The following is a 15414-nucleotide window of genomic DNA, read 5'->3' on the forward strand; positions in this document are numbered from 1 at the left end:
TGAGGAATATATGTATTAGCTCTTACTTGAAGTTCCAGTAGAATTCTGCACTGAAACCATAGGACCCTGGCCTTTTTTTGGTTGGGAGACATTTGATGAATGCTTCTATTTCTTTAGGGGTAATAGGTCCATTTAAATTTCTCATCTGTCCTTTATTTAATTTTGTTATGTGGTAACTATCCAGAAAAACCATACATTTCTTTTAGATTTTCCTATTTTGTTTAGTACACGTTTTTGAAGTATGACATAATGATTCTCTGAATTTCCGCAGTGTCTGTTGTTATGTCCCCCTTTTCATTTCTGATTTTGTTAATTGGGATGTTCTCTTTCTGCCTTTTGATTAGTTTGGATAAGGGTTTGTGTATCTTGTTGATTATACTTAAAGATCTAGCTCCTTTTTAACAGTTTCTTTGTAATGTTTTCTTTGTTTCTATTTTATTGATTTTACCCCATAATTTGATTGTTCCTGTTATCTACTCCTCTTGGGTGAGTCTGCATCTTTTTGTTCTAGACCTTTTAGGTGTGCTGTTATGTTGTTAGTGTGAGATTTCCCCAATTTCTTTATGTGGGCACTTAGTGCTATGAACTTTCCTCTGCTATGAACTTTCCTCTGCTTTCATAGTGTCCCATAGGTTTGGGTCTGTTTGCCTTCATTTTCATTGAATTCTAGGAAGTCTTTAATTCCTTTCTTTATTTCTTCTTTGACCAAAGGGTGGTTCAATTAAGCACTGTTTAATTTCCATGTGTTTGTGGGCTTTCTTAAATCAGTGTTTTTGTTGACTTCTAACTTTAAACCATGGTGATTCAATGAGATACAGGGTGTTATTCCAATTTTTTTACATCTATTGACATTTGCTTTGTTAACTGAGTAGGTGGTCAATTTTAGAGAAGGTTCCATGAGGTGCTGAGAAGAAGTTATATTATTTTGTGTTTGCGTAAAATGTTCTATAGTTAAGTCCATTTGAGTCATGCCATCTGTTCTATTATTTCTCTGTTAAGTTCCTTTCTGGCAGTCCTGTCCAGTGGTGAGAGTGGGGTGTGGAAGTCTTCTAATACTAGTGTGTAGGGTTTAATGTGTGATTTAAGATTTAGTAATGTTTCTTTTACAAATGTGGGTGCTCCTGTATTTGGGAGATAGATGTTCAGTATTGAGATGTCTTCTTAATGAATTTTTCCTGTGATGAGTATGGCGTTCCTTTTCTACCTCTTTTGATTGATTTTAATTTCAAGTCTGTTTTGATAGATATTAGGATAGCTACATCGTCTTGTTTCTTAGGTCCATTTGATTGGATAATTTTCTTTTTCCAACCCTTTACTCTGAGGTAAGTCTGTCTTTGAAGTCGAGATGTATTTCTTATATGCAGCAAAAGGATGGATCCTATTTTTATATCCATTCTCTTAGCCTGTGTCTTTTTATAGGTGACTTGAGTCCATTGATATTAAAGTATATCAAGCAACAGTCACCAAGAATACAAAACTGGGCTTTTTGGTGGTTGTTTTTTCTTTGTTGGAGATTCTCTGAGAGGGTGAGGTTTGGAGAGAGAGGAATGGGGCTTTTGCAGGAGTTAACTGGATTCTATGTATGTACTCTACCTTGCACATACCTTTAAAAACTTTTTTGCTCTATTTGTAGTTTTTTGTTTTATTTTCTGTGCCTTTTAAATGTCTTTCATCTACCCTTTATTGGTATTGATTTATTTATGATTCTTCATAACTAATTTTTGTTTTCTTAGTCCCTTTCCTTTCATTTGTCTTTGTCAATAGGTTTAATGTGTCATGATTTGAATTAAAAATGTCCCCATAGGCAATAGGGTGCTGTGTCTTTGTTGGAGTAGGTGTGGCCTTGCTGGAGGAAGTGTGTCACTGTGGAGGTAGGCATTGAGTTCTCAGATGCTCAAGCCAGGTCCAGTGTGGAATGGAGGGATCCCTTTGTTCTGTCCTGCCTGGCTAGCTTACACCCGAAATAATCACACAGAAATTGTATTCATTAAAACACTGTCTGGCCCATTAGATATAACTTTTTATTGGCTAATTTTTACATCTTAATTTAACCAATTTTCATTAATCTGTGTATTGTCACCTGACCATGGTTTACCAGCGTCTGTCCCAGGCAGGAGATCCATGGCGTCTGCCACACTGCCCTTCTTTCCAGCATTTAGTTTGGTCTACTCCACCTATCTAAGTTCTGCCCTATCAAAAGGTCAAGGCAGTTTTTTTATTCAACCAATGAAAGCAGCACATAAACAGAAGAGCCTCCTACACCAGCCCAGTGTGGCACTCTCTTCCTTTTGTCTGCTGATCCAAATATAGAACTCTCAGCTACCTTTCCAGCACTATGTCTGCCTGCATGCCACCATGCTTTCTGCCACAATAGACTAAACCTCTGAACTGTAAGTCAGCCCCAATTAAATATTCATAGATTCTCTTTACAGCAATGGAAACCCTAACTAAGACATAGTGTGACTCTGGCTTCCTTTTCTTTGTTATAATCACGTTTTTCTTGGGTCTCTGGTGCTGACATACTACATCTTGTAAAATCTCTTTACCTTTGCCATGAACTCATATTGTTTGCTGGGACTTGTTCCATTGATGATCTTAAATCATGGTGTTGCTCACAGTCCTAATTTTTATTTTTTCTATGGTTGTAATTTTTTCCGTTGAGTTTTCTTTTACTGCCTCCTTTGTGCTATGCTGGTATTCAATATTTGATTATCTTGAGTTTTTTCTGGAATAGCTGTTTGTCCAGATACATAAAGGTCCTAGCTATGTCCTAGGCCATGAAACAATACCCAGTTTTTTTATTCATAAAATTAGTGTGAATCCTTCTAGGTTTTATTGATGTTTATACAACGGAGATCAGAAAGCATTATAATTGCTTATAAAATTGAGGATTGTGCTACAGCCTCCCTTCCTCTGTGTGTGTGTGTATGTGTAAATTGTACTAGAAAGTTCAGTCACCATGCATACACCCTATTTCTGTTTTCACATGAGAGGTACTAATTTCTTTTCATTGTGTATACACCTCTTACTTTGAAGAAACAGCTGAGGAATGTAGTCAATGCTTATTGATATTTTCATAGCTGATTTTTTTCTTGGTTTCATAAATGATGGGGTGGCTTTTGATTCTGTCCTCATTTAGAGATATTGACAATGTTTGACATTTTATCTCTAGGTATTTTACTGACGGTACTGTCCTTGCGCACTATGCAGATGTCTTGGGTCTTCTGCTTAGATTAAGGCAGATTTGTTGTCATATTCATCTTCTTACAAATGGCATATCTTCCAGTGGTTCCTCTGGTAAGAAAATGTGATTGGTTCATAACATTACATTTGCTAAATATTTCACTGAGAAGGACAGATTTTTATATGACTTGAATTTGGTCTGTTACTTTGCTATGCCTTGCTTTAATTAAGATTTTTAAAAATTACATCTTTATTTTATGTGTTTGTATATGAATATGCATGGGTGCATGGATGCATATATGGAGGTCAGAGGACAACTTGCAAGAATCAGTTCTTTCTATACCATGTGGGTCCTGGGATTGAGTTCATGTTGTCAAGCATGGTGGCAGATGTCTTTACCTGCTCAGTCTTCTTTCTGACTCCAAAAATTTTTTTATGAATGAAAGGAAGTGTGATGTCTTTGCAGGATTTCCAGATTATTCAAACTGATTCTTTCTCATATGTTGCTAGTGTATCAGATACTATTTTATGCTTGTGTGATGTGAGATTGCTTCTTCTGAATTTTTCTTAGAATTCCAAATATATGACATGTTTTGCAAATGCTAGAATAAAGATTAAAGACAATTAAGCAAAGTTCTTTATATAAGAGAAAATAGGCCAGGCAGTGATGGCACACACCTTTAAGGCAGGCAGATCTCTGTGAGTTCGAGGTTAGCCTAGTCTACAAGAGCTAGTTCCAGGATAGGCCCTAAAGCTACAGAAAAACCCTGTCTTAAAAAAAAAAAAAGAAAAAGAAAGAAAATAAGAGGAACTATTCTAGTTACATTACAAAGTTTGCTCTACATGAATTTTTGAGCCTCTTTTTTTTTTTTCTTCTAGGAAATGATACACCTGAAGAACTGAGAAAGATGTTAATAAGGAAGATGAGGTTAATTCTGAGCTCTGGTTCAGATGAAGAATGTGCAATTTGCCTGGATTCATTAACGTTTCCTGTGATAACACATTGTGCACATGTGTTTTGTAAACCTTGTATTTGCCAGGTCATTCAGAGTGAGCAGGTTAGTTTTTTGTTCAGTGTGGAGTCAGTGTTTGATAGAGTGATACAACTTTCTTTGGTGTGATGAAAACCCAACCTAGTTCAGGGAATGATAATGTGTTCTAATTTGAATTTAATATTGCACCTTTCACAGTTAATTATTTATGTTGTAATAGGTGATGTATTTATCAAAAATTAAAGTCATTACTTTTGGGGGGTACTACCTTTTAGTCAGTAAATTTCAGATCCTTGTGTTCAATTAAATACATTAATAAAATGAGACAGTGAATTTAAGTTTTATAGTAGCCATACATTTCAAAAAGTAAAAAGTAACATGTTTATTTTAATTTAAAGTAAACTATTTGTTATATTTTTTCTTAAACTAATTTCAAAATCTGGTGATCACCCTAATCTGGCTTAGGAACCTGTCTCAGGGATCTGATTGACACATACAGCTCTTTGCCCTGTTGAACAAAATAGGGCTAGATTCTTTTGAGGACAATGTTGGAAACTGAATGAGACCTTAGGCAATCTTTCAGCTAATGCAAATTAAAAGTTTTTCAAATTGATGTATACCATGCATTTGGAAAAATGCACAAATTACCATTTTAAGCTTGATTAAGAAGTAAACATAGCTGTATAAACTACTACTTGTACTTACTTTTCCCCCAGTCATTTATCTTCTCCTCCTAAAAGGTGGTTCTTTAAATAGATTTTTAATGTATAAATTTTTGTATCTTTTTGATTTGCAGTGATTTTGAGTATCTAGTTAAGATGTAATCTCATTTTATTAGATCTTGCTTTGAGTGTACTTGTAGCATTTTAGTACTATGGAGTTTTCAAGCTTTATAAACTAGTTTTATAAACTCTTACAGTGGTTCTCAACCTTTGTATTGCTGCAACCCTTTAATACAGTTCCATATGTTATGGTGACCCCAACCATAACATTATTTCGCTGCTACTTTATAATTGTAATTTTGGTAGTGTTGTGAATTGTAATGTAAATATCTGATATGCCAAATATGGTCACGACCCACAGATTGAGAACCACTGAATTAAGGACTTTTTCTTTTGGAGAACTGCATGCATGTTTACTGTATTATAGTTATGTTCAAGAAATTATTCATCACATTTTATTTAGCAGCAAATGATAATCAGTGCTCTGAGCTTCTGTCATTAGTCAGGATGGCACTCTTTTGCTCTGTCCTTTATATATGTCTCTTACAACAAGAAGACATGTTTGTATGTTTGGAGTTCAGGTACAGGTTGATCCCAAGTAGACATATGTGACAAAAAGCCTGAATAAAATTAACCATAAGGAATGTAGAACTTTCTATACAATACAGAAAATTTAGAAAATTTGTATCTCTATCCTTATGACAAGTGTGGTTCACTCTTTGTTCTTTTGTATATAGCCACATGCTAAATGCCCTTTATGCAGAAATAATATACACGGAGATAATTTATTGGAATGTCCTCCAGAAGAATCTGCATGTGACAGTGAGGAAAGATCCAATATGGAATGGACATCCAGTTCAAAGGTAAAGTACCCATGTGCAAATGTTCTGTTATTTCATATTTAATGAGGGAATATCATATAATTAAAATAGTTATTCTAATTCTGCTTTAAGCCTGTCATTGGATATTATTTTGTTGCTACTGACTTGTGTTTATATTTTGTGTTAAACTTAAGTTAGAAAAGAAAGGGATTTGGATTATTATGGTATTTTTTCAGTCTCTATTCTTTTACTTTTGCCTTTTAGTTAAAGTATATAAAAACCCTTTCAATGTTGGAATTCATTCAGTGAATGCTGCATTATGTGAACCTAATTAAAATTAGTGTTTGCTAATAAATTTTAAAAACTACAATATTTGGACTTATCTTACCAATTGAGATGGAATCTAATGGATACAATTTTTTTTTTCTAGATCAATGCTCTAATGCATGCTTTGATTGAATTACGGACAAAGAACCCCAACATAAAAAGTTTGGTTGTTTCTCAGTTTACCACTTTCCTGTCTTTAATAGAAACACCACTTAAGTAAGTTTAAGTGTTTTTTACTTCACATAGGAGGATTTTGCTCATGTGTAAAATCAAGGTTTTAATGTTTTACCAGGTTTAGTCATTTCATCTTTTTTAAATGATATTTAATGTAACCACAGAACTTCTCCTGTATATAATCTAGTATTTGATGCATAGTATTGCTTTATTGAGAAATGAAGGAAGGAATGAAAGTGTAGTCCCTGGGAAAGTGCTTGGGTTTGACTGGCCTTTTACCACATTGATTTAATTAGGGAAGAATTTGGTGTAACTAAAATGTGTTCACTAGTTCATACTTTTTATAGTATAGTATTACCTATCTGTTCTTTTTTCCCCATTAGAGCCTCAGGATTCATGTTTACTCGTTTAGATGGTTCCATGACTCAAAAGAAAAGAGTTGAATCAATTCAGTGTTTTCAAAATACAGAAGCAGGATCTCCCACCATAATGCTGCTGTCCTTAAAAGCAGGTGGAGTTGGCTTGAATCTTTGTGCAGCTTCTCGGGTGTTCTTAATGGATCCAGTAAGTACTTATACAGACTTTGCAAAATGTTATCCCCCACTTCCATTTCCAAACAAATACAAAAAGAAAGAAAAAGAAACAAAACCTGTTTGGTGGATGCCTTTGTAGTTACAATAAATTGTGATAAAGTAACATTACCCTTATTTGCAGTTGAGGAAACTGGTGCACAGAAAAGTGAACAGAATTAAACAGTGTACCCAGTATCATACAGTACTCTGTAAGTCAGATTCTGTGTTCTTAAGTACTAGTCTGTGAATTTCTTCTCTTCTGAATACATAAAACATGCCTGTGAAAGTGCTTTTAAGATTCAGTAAGCAGCAAATTAATAAGTTCTCACTTAGTGTTGTATGATAGCGACACTGGGAATCTGACTATGAATCAGACATTAGTGTTGTATGATAGCGACATTGGGGATCTGACTATGAATCAGACACAGTGGCTGCTATTGTGGTGCTGCCTCTAACTTGCCTGAATATTAAGTCAAATGAAGTTTTACACCTCTCTTCTGAGACTTAGGAGTTCCTGGAGGAGACTTAAAATGTATATTTTATACATGTATTCTAGCTGATTCAGGTTCAGCTGTCCATCAACATGTTCTGGGTAAGTTTTACTAGCTGATAGTGGTTGTATAATTCAGGCTGTAGAAATAAGAGAGCCATAATTTACTCTGCACTTTTTTCACAAAGACAAATAATCTGAGGTTGCATACATGTAGGAGTGTATTTTTCAGAATGTACAGAATGGACTCTTTAGATATAAGCACCATAGACTGGTTTTAACTTCTAATTTGCTCAGTATGTTATGTGGGCTAGGCAGTCCTGTATAATTTCTATGCATTGATACATTTATGATTTATGATTTTGGCTTGCTTCTTGAAATAGCAGATTTATAAAATGGTAGCATGTAGACATTTTACTAAGATAAGAATATTAGTTATTCTGGTAAGGCTTCCTAGCTTCATGCATGCTTCATGACTTTTTTTTTTTTTTAAACTGTTTCCTTTTTGAGGATAACCTTCCCAGAGTCATGTTGTACCCACTTCCATGGGTACAAATTACGGGTAGCAGTGGTGAATATTTCCTTAGTGCTGTGGTCAAATCCAAAGTTAAAATTTATGGTTATTGTTTTAGAAATCTTGTATGCTATGTTATACTAACTAATTCAGGTATAATCCTTTAGTCCCTGCACTTGGGAGGCAGAGGCAGGCGGATCTCTGTGAGTTCAAGACCAGCCTGGTCTACAGAGAAAGTTCCAGGACAGGCTACCAAGCTACAGAGAAACCCTGTTTCGAAAAACAAAACAAACAAAAAAACAACAAAACAACAAAAGTTTATTTTTAGAACAGAGTATAAAATTGTTTTTCTTAAGTTGGCCACTGAAGTTATGGTTTAAAAAAAGTGCCGCAATGTTTTATAACTTTTGTAGTAGATTTTTACTGAACTTGCCACACTTTCCAATGTCATTTCTAACTTAAAAGCAAAAGCTAACCCCCAGAAAAATAAGATTCAACAACAAAAACTTGAAATTTTTTTACCTATTCATAGAGCATTCTCTAAATGTTGGAGTAATATTTAAATGGACATCATGAGTTACCTCCTTAATCATTACATGTGAGAATGAGTGCTGTATGATTTATATTGTGAGATAATTTAGATCTCTTTTTTAAAACTACATTTGTATTTCCAGCTTATCATTGTTCCTAAAATAAAATACAGGTAATAGGAAAAATTGATTTCATCTCTTGGTATAATAACTTAAAAATATCTGTGAAATACAAGTAATTCATAAAGTTTTTAGAAAATTTTAGCTGATATATCCTGAAATCAAACTCCTATACTGGAAAATATATTACTTAAGTCATCAGCAAATTGACAGAAAAAGTATTTTTTTTCTTAGTACCCCGGGAATTTAGAAGAAAATGATACCTTAAACATGACCTCATCTACATATGATTGTTTCTATTTTCAGCTAGTACTTACTGTGTTTCTTTATCCCCAAAGACTGTTTTCAGGTTTATGTGTCATGTGTTTTGGTATGTGCCTGTGTAAGTATGTAGACCAGGGAATGATGTTGGCTGTCTTTTTCTTACTGCTCTCCATGTTACTCTCTCAAGATGGGATCTGTCATTGAACCTGAAAGTTGCATTTTGTCCAGGCTTGCTGACCAGTGAGCTAGAATCTACTTGTCTCTGTTCTCTGTCCCCCAGCATTGATCCAGGCACTCGGAGTCATGCCCAGCTTCTCTGTGGATGCTGGGGATTTCAACCCAGGTCCTCATGTTTCCACAGCAAGTTCTCATACCACTGAGGCACTCCTAGCTCTTGCTTTCATTTTAACAATCTTCAAATTTAACTTTTTTGTAACTTTTATTATTTATATTTATGTGTGTCTGTCTTAAGTGTGCATAGCAGGTACCTGAGGAATCCAGGCAGAAAGCTTCAGATACTCTGGAGCTGGACTTAATGGTGGTTTTGGAATGTCTGAATGGGGTATTGAAAACTGCATTCCAGTCATCTGAAAGAGCAGCAAGCACTTCAACCATTGACCTATCTCTCCAGTCCCCAAATTTAATCTTTTTATTTTGAGACAGGGTGGAGCTTGCTCTATGGGTCTTGAACTCATAGAGAGCTGCCTGCGTCTACCTCTAAAGTGCTGGAATCAAGGGTTTGTGCCACTGTGAGGAGCAATATACTGGTTATCTTGACAGCAATGTCCTTTTTTTGAGATTATAATATATATTATATATAATACATAAATTATACACATCACATAATTATATATAATTACGATTATATCAATATCATATATAATTATATATGATAATTATGATATATATTTTAATATATTATATATAATATCATTGTTTTTTTCCCTTTCCTTCCTCTAAACCGTCTCATGTACCTTGCTCTCTTTTCAATTCATGGCCTACTTCATTAGTTGTTTTATAAACATATATGTATGTGTATATTCCTAAGTGCATAAATACAATCTTCTCAGTCTGTATAATGTCATTTGGGTGTGTGTTTTCAGGGATTACAGTTTGGTACTAGATAATCTGTTGCTGTGCTCTTCCCTGAGGAAGACTATTTTTCCCACTCTCAGACTACAAAGTACTGTAGTCTTTTGTGTCTGGTTGGGACCTCTTGGTCTTTCCTCATACATATTAGCATGTCAGAAGCTATACCCATAAAGTCTCACCAACATGACTACCTCTATCATTTTGAAGCCATTTGGCTGCTACTGAAGAACTCTGTACCTGGGTGTTCTTATTGCTTTATTTCATCATTTTTTTCAGCCTTAGAGAGAACTCATGCACTTTTATGTTTCAGTTTTGAAGTTCAGGTGATTCCACATACATATGTTTGCATCCACAAGTCTGAGAGCTTTTAGGACTTTTGACTACCCTTGAAACTTTTTTGTATTTGTGTTTCATCAGTGGGAAAAGAAAACCTGCAAAGACACTTTTTCATATGGTGGCCATTTAAGCTATCTGAGAGAATGTATAAAATCACAAGGTGTTCTGATCAGCTGGCAGATCATTATGTTGCTGCCCCATGCCTGTCAGGCCTTTGTTGGGCACAAGTTGAACATCCCCTTTTGAGATGCTCTAAACTTGGATCAGTTCGAGGACTGACTCAAACTTAAGAACGTTTTGGACTTTGGGTTTTTGGTTTATGGATCTATGCAAACATTCTGAAAAATATGAAAAATTGAATATTAAAACACACGGGCCTTAAACATTTCAGATAAGATGGTGTAGGAGGTCCTTCTGTCAATTGTGTTGCTTTCATTGGTTAATAAACTGCCTTGGCCTAGTTGATAGTGCAGAATTTAGGTAGGTGGGGAAAATTAAACAGAATGCTAGGAGGAAGAAGGCAGGGTCAGAGAGCTGCCATGGAGCCACCAGAGTCAGACATGCTGAATCTTTCCCAGGAAGCCATTGCCACGTGGTGATATACAGATTAATAGAAATGGGTAAATCAGGATGTGAGAGTTAGCCAGTAAGAGGTTAGAGCTAATGGGCCAAGCAGTGATTTAATTAATACAATTTCTGTGTGGTTATTTCGGGGCTAAGCTAGCCAGGCGGCTGGGATGAACAAGCAGTCCACTGTCTCTGCCACAATAAGATGCTAAACTACTGCTTAAGTTAATGGAATGCAGTAGATGGGGGAAAGACTACCTGTTTTCATAGTGATTGGGAAATAGCTTTCTTCCAGGTACATTTGTAATCTGTGTTCGAATTCAATTGGAAAAAGGTGAATACAGCATACTGAGATGAATGACTGGCGCATAGCAGTAATCATATGGTCATCTCCCTAGGCCTGGAACCCTGCTGCAGAAGATCAGTGCTTTGACAGATGCCATCGGCTTGGCCAGAAGCAAGAGGTTATCATTACAAAAGTGAGTTTTTAGAGCTACCTATTTTAAGATTATGTTTACTTTTTGAAATTAACACAGGTATATATGAATATTACCATGACTGAAGTAGGATTGTGGAGAAAATATAAAACTCACCCTGCTTCCTACTCCATAGTTTCACACATGGTCAAAGGTACATACATTCTTGTCATGTATATATCTCAACATAAAAAAATTGAAGAAAATTGGATAATACTTTATCATTTATAATATATTCTTTCCCCTTAAACATGCATTGAAGATTTACTCTCTATATCCATTTAGAACGACACTTTCTTTCTGGGGTAATATGTGCACAGTTTACCATTCCAGCTGTTATTTTAAACACAGAGTTCTTTGCATTAGGAATACTCTACGATGTGCAGTAACCATCACCATCCATCTACAGAACTTCTCTGTTGTACCTAACAGAATCTTTCTATATTCACTCTGTACTCCTTTACACTTCCCATTGCTCTCCATTACCCAGCCACTCAAAACTGCCATTCTGCTTTATATCTGTGATTCTTAATCTTCATTAGCACCTGCAGATATCATGAATAAACAGTCTTCAGCTTTGTAAAAACATCAGTGTTGCCTTCAGAGGTGCTGTACATACATATTTGTGCACATATACCAGTATTTCTTCAGGGTAGATTCACAAAATTATACTTTTGGATTTAGAATTGCTATTTAAATAACTAGAAGTAGCCTTCAGTATGGGCTATGTAATGCCAAATAGGGCAGGCAGGTTGGCCAGTGAATCCTAGAAACTTGCCTGCTACCTCCCCAACATTGAGATTTTTAGCATATTGTTCCATATCTAACTTTTTAAATGTGGGTTTTGCACTTTGGCTTATGTTCTTCTGACTGAGTCTACAAAGTTAGATATCTGATAAAGAGTTCTCTTTAATGTTCATTTTGAAAATTTCATTAGTTATCACTATTATTATTGATAATAGTACACCATTATATCCCACTTGGTGAATATTGAATAGGATTTATTAAATTTATAATTCCTTTGATAACTGTCATCATTAGGAATAAGAAATCTTTCTGGACACATATTAAATGCAAATCTAGTTTTTAAAATGTATTTCAGTAAAGTTCTTTAATACATCTTCTTTTGTTATTGCAGTAACTAGGACATTTTACATTAAAGTGTTTGTTAGGAATACTTTATTACTTCACACCAAACGCTTTTTTAGGATGTTTCTAGTAGAGATCTTGACCAAGACTTGGACATGCCTTTTATTCCCAGGTGAAGATTTTATTACTTTTAAGATTTTTATCAGAAATGTTGAATTTTATCAAGTTTCTTAATTATTGCTTGCCATATTGGCATGTACTTTCTCATGTACATAAAGACTTTCATTGTGGAAACTTCATTTGACTCTTAATATAATGCTGAATTAAATCTGATATTATTCTAGCTACAGGAATACCTATATAATTTGTGTTATTTTTCTCACGTAGTGATGTGGGGAGTGGTATAACTTCTGTCATTTTAGCCATTTTCTTTGTACAATAAAATGACATTGAATGAGAAAGGGAAGCCATGCTTAGCTCCTGCAGATGTTTTAAATATCCTCATTGCATATTGAGAAAGGAAGAGAAAAAAATTATATATATTTTAATGTGAAATAATAAAATATTCCCATAATACACTGTAAAATTTCTAGTTGCTGCAATAAGAAAAAAAAAGCTGACCTTAAATAATAATATTGGAGCAGGGAGGGGAGCAGAGAAAAATGTAGAGCTCAATGAAATTCAATTAAAAAATAATTGTTGAAATAGCATTAAGTTCATTGTAAACTGACCTGAAGGATATATATGTATATATACACAAGGCACACACATAAGTATGTATGCATATATAATCTTTTGACTTTTAAATGTGGGTATTGCTGAAAAACATTCTTTTAAAGTGGTATGTTTATTCCTTATGACTTTAGTGGGCAGTGTTGTTAGCATGTTAATCCTTTGTGCAGCTCAGAAATAGTCTAATTTTCTTAGTAATGTTTTTTTAAAGAGTATAAAAAGACCCTTTATTTTGTTACCTACAAAGTTCTTAACCAACTTCATTTTTCTTCTTGAAGTTCATTGTAAAGGATTCTGTCGAAGAAAATATGTTGAAAATACAAAACACAAAACGAGAACTTGCAGCTGGTGCTTTTGGAACTAAAAAACCAGATGCTAATGAAATGAAGCAAGCTAAAATAAATGAAATCAGAACTTTAGTTGATTTATAATTTGTATGACTTTTGTAAGGTCGGGTTGAACAGATGCCTAAGTTTTACACATGACAAATACAGATTTAAGAATGAGGTATAGAACATATTCTTTCTATATGGAGCATTTTTTCTATTAATAAAGTGGTATTATTGACATATCTCTTCTATATATGAATCTTTTTTTAAAATGATAACTTTCAATAGCAATAAGTTCCATTGCAAAATGGCCTGAAGGAGGTTTTCATAGAAGTTCTTTTGCTCTCCAGCTTTTCCTAATGCCTTTGCTAAGTATTTTCCTACATCTTTTCTGTATTCCACATCTTCATACTGAAGTGTGGTCATAGCTTATACTTTTGACCATAATGTTAGTTTTTCTTTGATGGAAATATTAGGTTATTCACTAAAGTCTTTAATTGGTGATTCAGTGGGTCTACCATCCTTGTAAATTATTAACAAGTATGTATACAGACTATAAGAAAGATTTTATTGGATGTTCAAAAGCTATAGTTATATCCATAACCAAACCTTAAATGGAAGACCAAAGTTCAAGGGAGCAAGTTAATTGCAATTCTTATAGCTTCATTGAATTATAATTTATATGTGGTTTGCAGAATGTCTTTAGAAAAAAATAGGGACCTCATCAAAGTTGTGTGTTCATTTTAATGAAGTGGTGCTACATTCCTTATTTAAATGTAGTCATAGATCACAAGCCGTAAATAGTCTTGTAGAGGTGAGAGAACCAGTTCTACCTGGTTTGTTTTGAAAACTTAAATAACTTGATTTAAATAGATACTTCTATAAATTGTTTTTATTTGTGTAGGGCTTTTGGAAATAACTTCATAAATTTTCATAAAACAGAAGGCTACTATTGTATGTGAGAGGTGTGATAATTAGGATGGAAGTTGGCTGGATGACCAAAAGTCATTTCAACCCTTAAAGACATCTCAATCATGAATTTTGTAAAAATGGCTTTGTGTGTTTTAAATCAGAATTTAATTTTGGAATTTCACTAACTGATCCATACATTTTTCTTACCCCTTTTGCTAATAAGAATTTTGCTAGTAAAACTTACTAGTAGATGACGTTGAGTCATCTTAAACAAATAAGCAGTCAGGTTATATAATTAGTCATTTTATTTTTCTGTGGATGCTTTAAAATCCAGTTTAGAGATTACTAAGAAATTTTTCATGGTTTATGGTACAGTCTGAAGAATATCTAAGATTTTACTTGTGCTACAAGAGACGTAACTGAAAGAGATGATAGGTACCCTTCTAAGGTGTATGGCATATTGCTCACCCACTACCTGTAATTGCTCCAAGGGAACAGAATTAGCCAGCAAGAATCTTCCTAGTTCCATTTCTCATAGTAACAGGTGAGGTAGGCATGGTTTTCAGGAAAACATTTCTATCAGGGTGTAAGTGGACTGGCCTGCTAGGGTTAGGAGCCCCATGGGAGATTTTCCACCTTGTAAGACTACAAATCCAGTCTCATTACATATGGAATTATGGTTCTGTAGTACCCACACAGTGAAATTAACTATAAACTGTTTCTGGCCCAAACAAGAAAGAAACCCACCTTACCTATTTTAATTACAGATAAACTCAGGCTCAGAAGTGGAGGCAGTGTGCTGCTTACCCAGAAAACTACAGTGCTGTGCTTTAAAATATATTCATAGCAATCAGGGTTATCAAGTAATTTTTTAGTATATTAATTGGTATTAATAAAAAGTTAATTCAAGATGTATAAACCACTGGAATGAAAATATTTATGCTATGCTATTTTATTACCTAGAAATATACTGAAAATACTGTATTTATAATTGTTTCAAACTGGATTTTTCTTTAAGTTTAAACTCAATAAAAAGCTAAAAAAAATTGCCTTCCTTGGTGTCATCATTTAGTGACTATTTTCTTTTTTTGGTGGTGGCGCACACCTTTAATCCCAGCACTTGGGAGGCAGAGGCAGGCGGATCTCTGTGAGTTCGAGACCAGCCTGGTCTA

General features: G+C 34.4%; 1 protein-coding gene across 2 annotated transcripts in view; it reads left to right on the plus strand.

Moving 5' to 3' along the window:
* Hltf (helicase like transcription factor) overlaps nt 1-15288 on the plus strand; it is a 61850-nt gene extending 46562 nt beyond the window's left edge. For both annotated transcript variants that reach the window (XM_026782664.1, XM_013347929.2), the window contains 7 exons: nt 3173-3297; nt 4063-4241; nt 5635-5760; nt 6149-6261; nt 6603-6783; nt 11103-11183; nt 13280-15288. In XM_026782664.1, the coding sequence (XP_026638465.1) occupies nt 3173-3297; nt 4063-4241; nt 5635-5760; nt 6149-6261; nt 6603-6783; nt 11103-11183; nt 13280-13432 (958 nt within the window). In that variant the 3' untranslated portion in view covers nt 13433-15288. The remainder of the gene's footprint in view (nt 1-3172; nt 3298-4062; nt 4242-5634; nt 5761-6148; nt 6262-6602; nt 6784-11102; nt 11184-13279) is intronic.
* Nucleotides 15289-15414: the final 126 nt, after the last annotated feature.

Source organism: Microtus ochrogaster, chromosome 1 (assembly GCF_000317375.1).
Source record: "Microtus ochrogaster isolate Prairie Vole_2 chromosome 1, MicOch1.0, whole genome shotgun sequence".
In the NCBI taxonomy this organism is placed as follows: Eukaryota; Metazoa; Chordata; class Mammalia; order Rodentia; family Cricetidae; genus Microtus; species Microtus ochrogaster.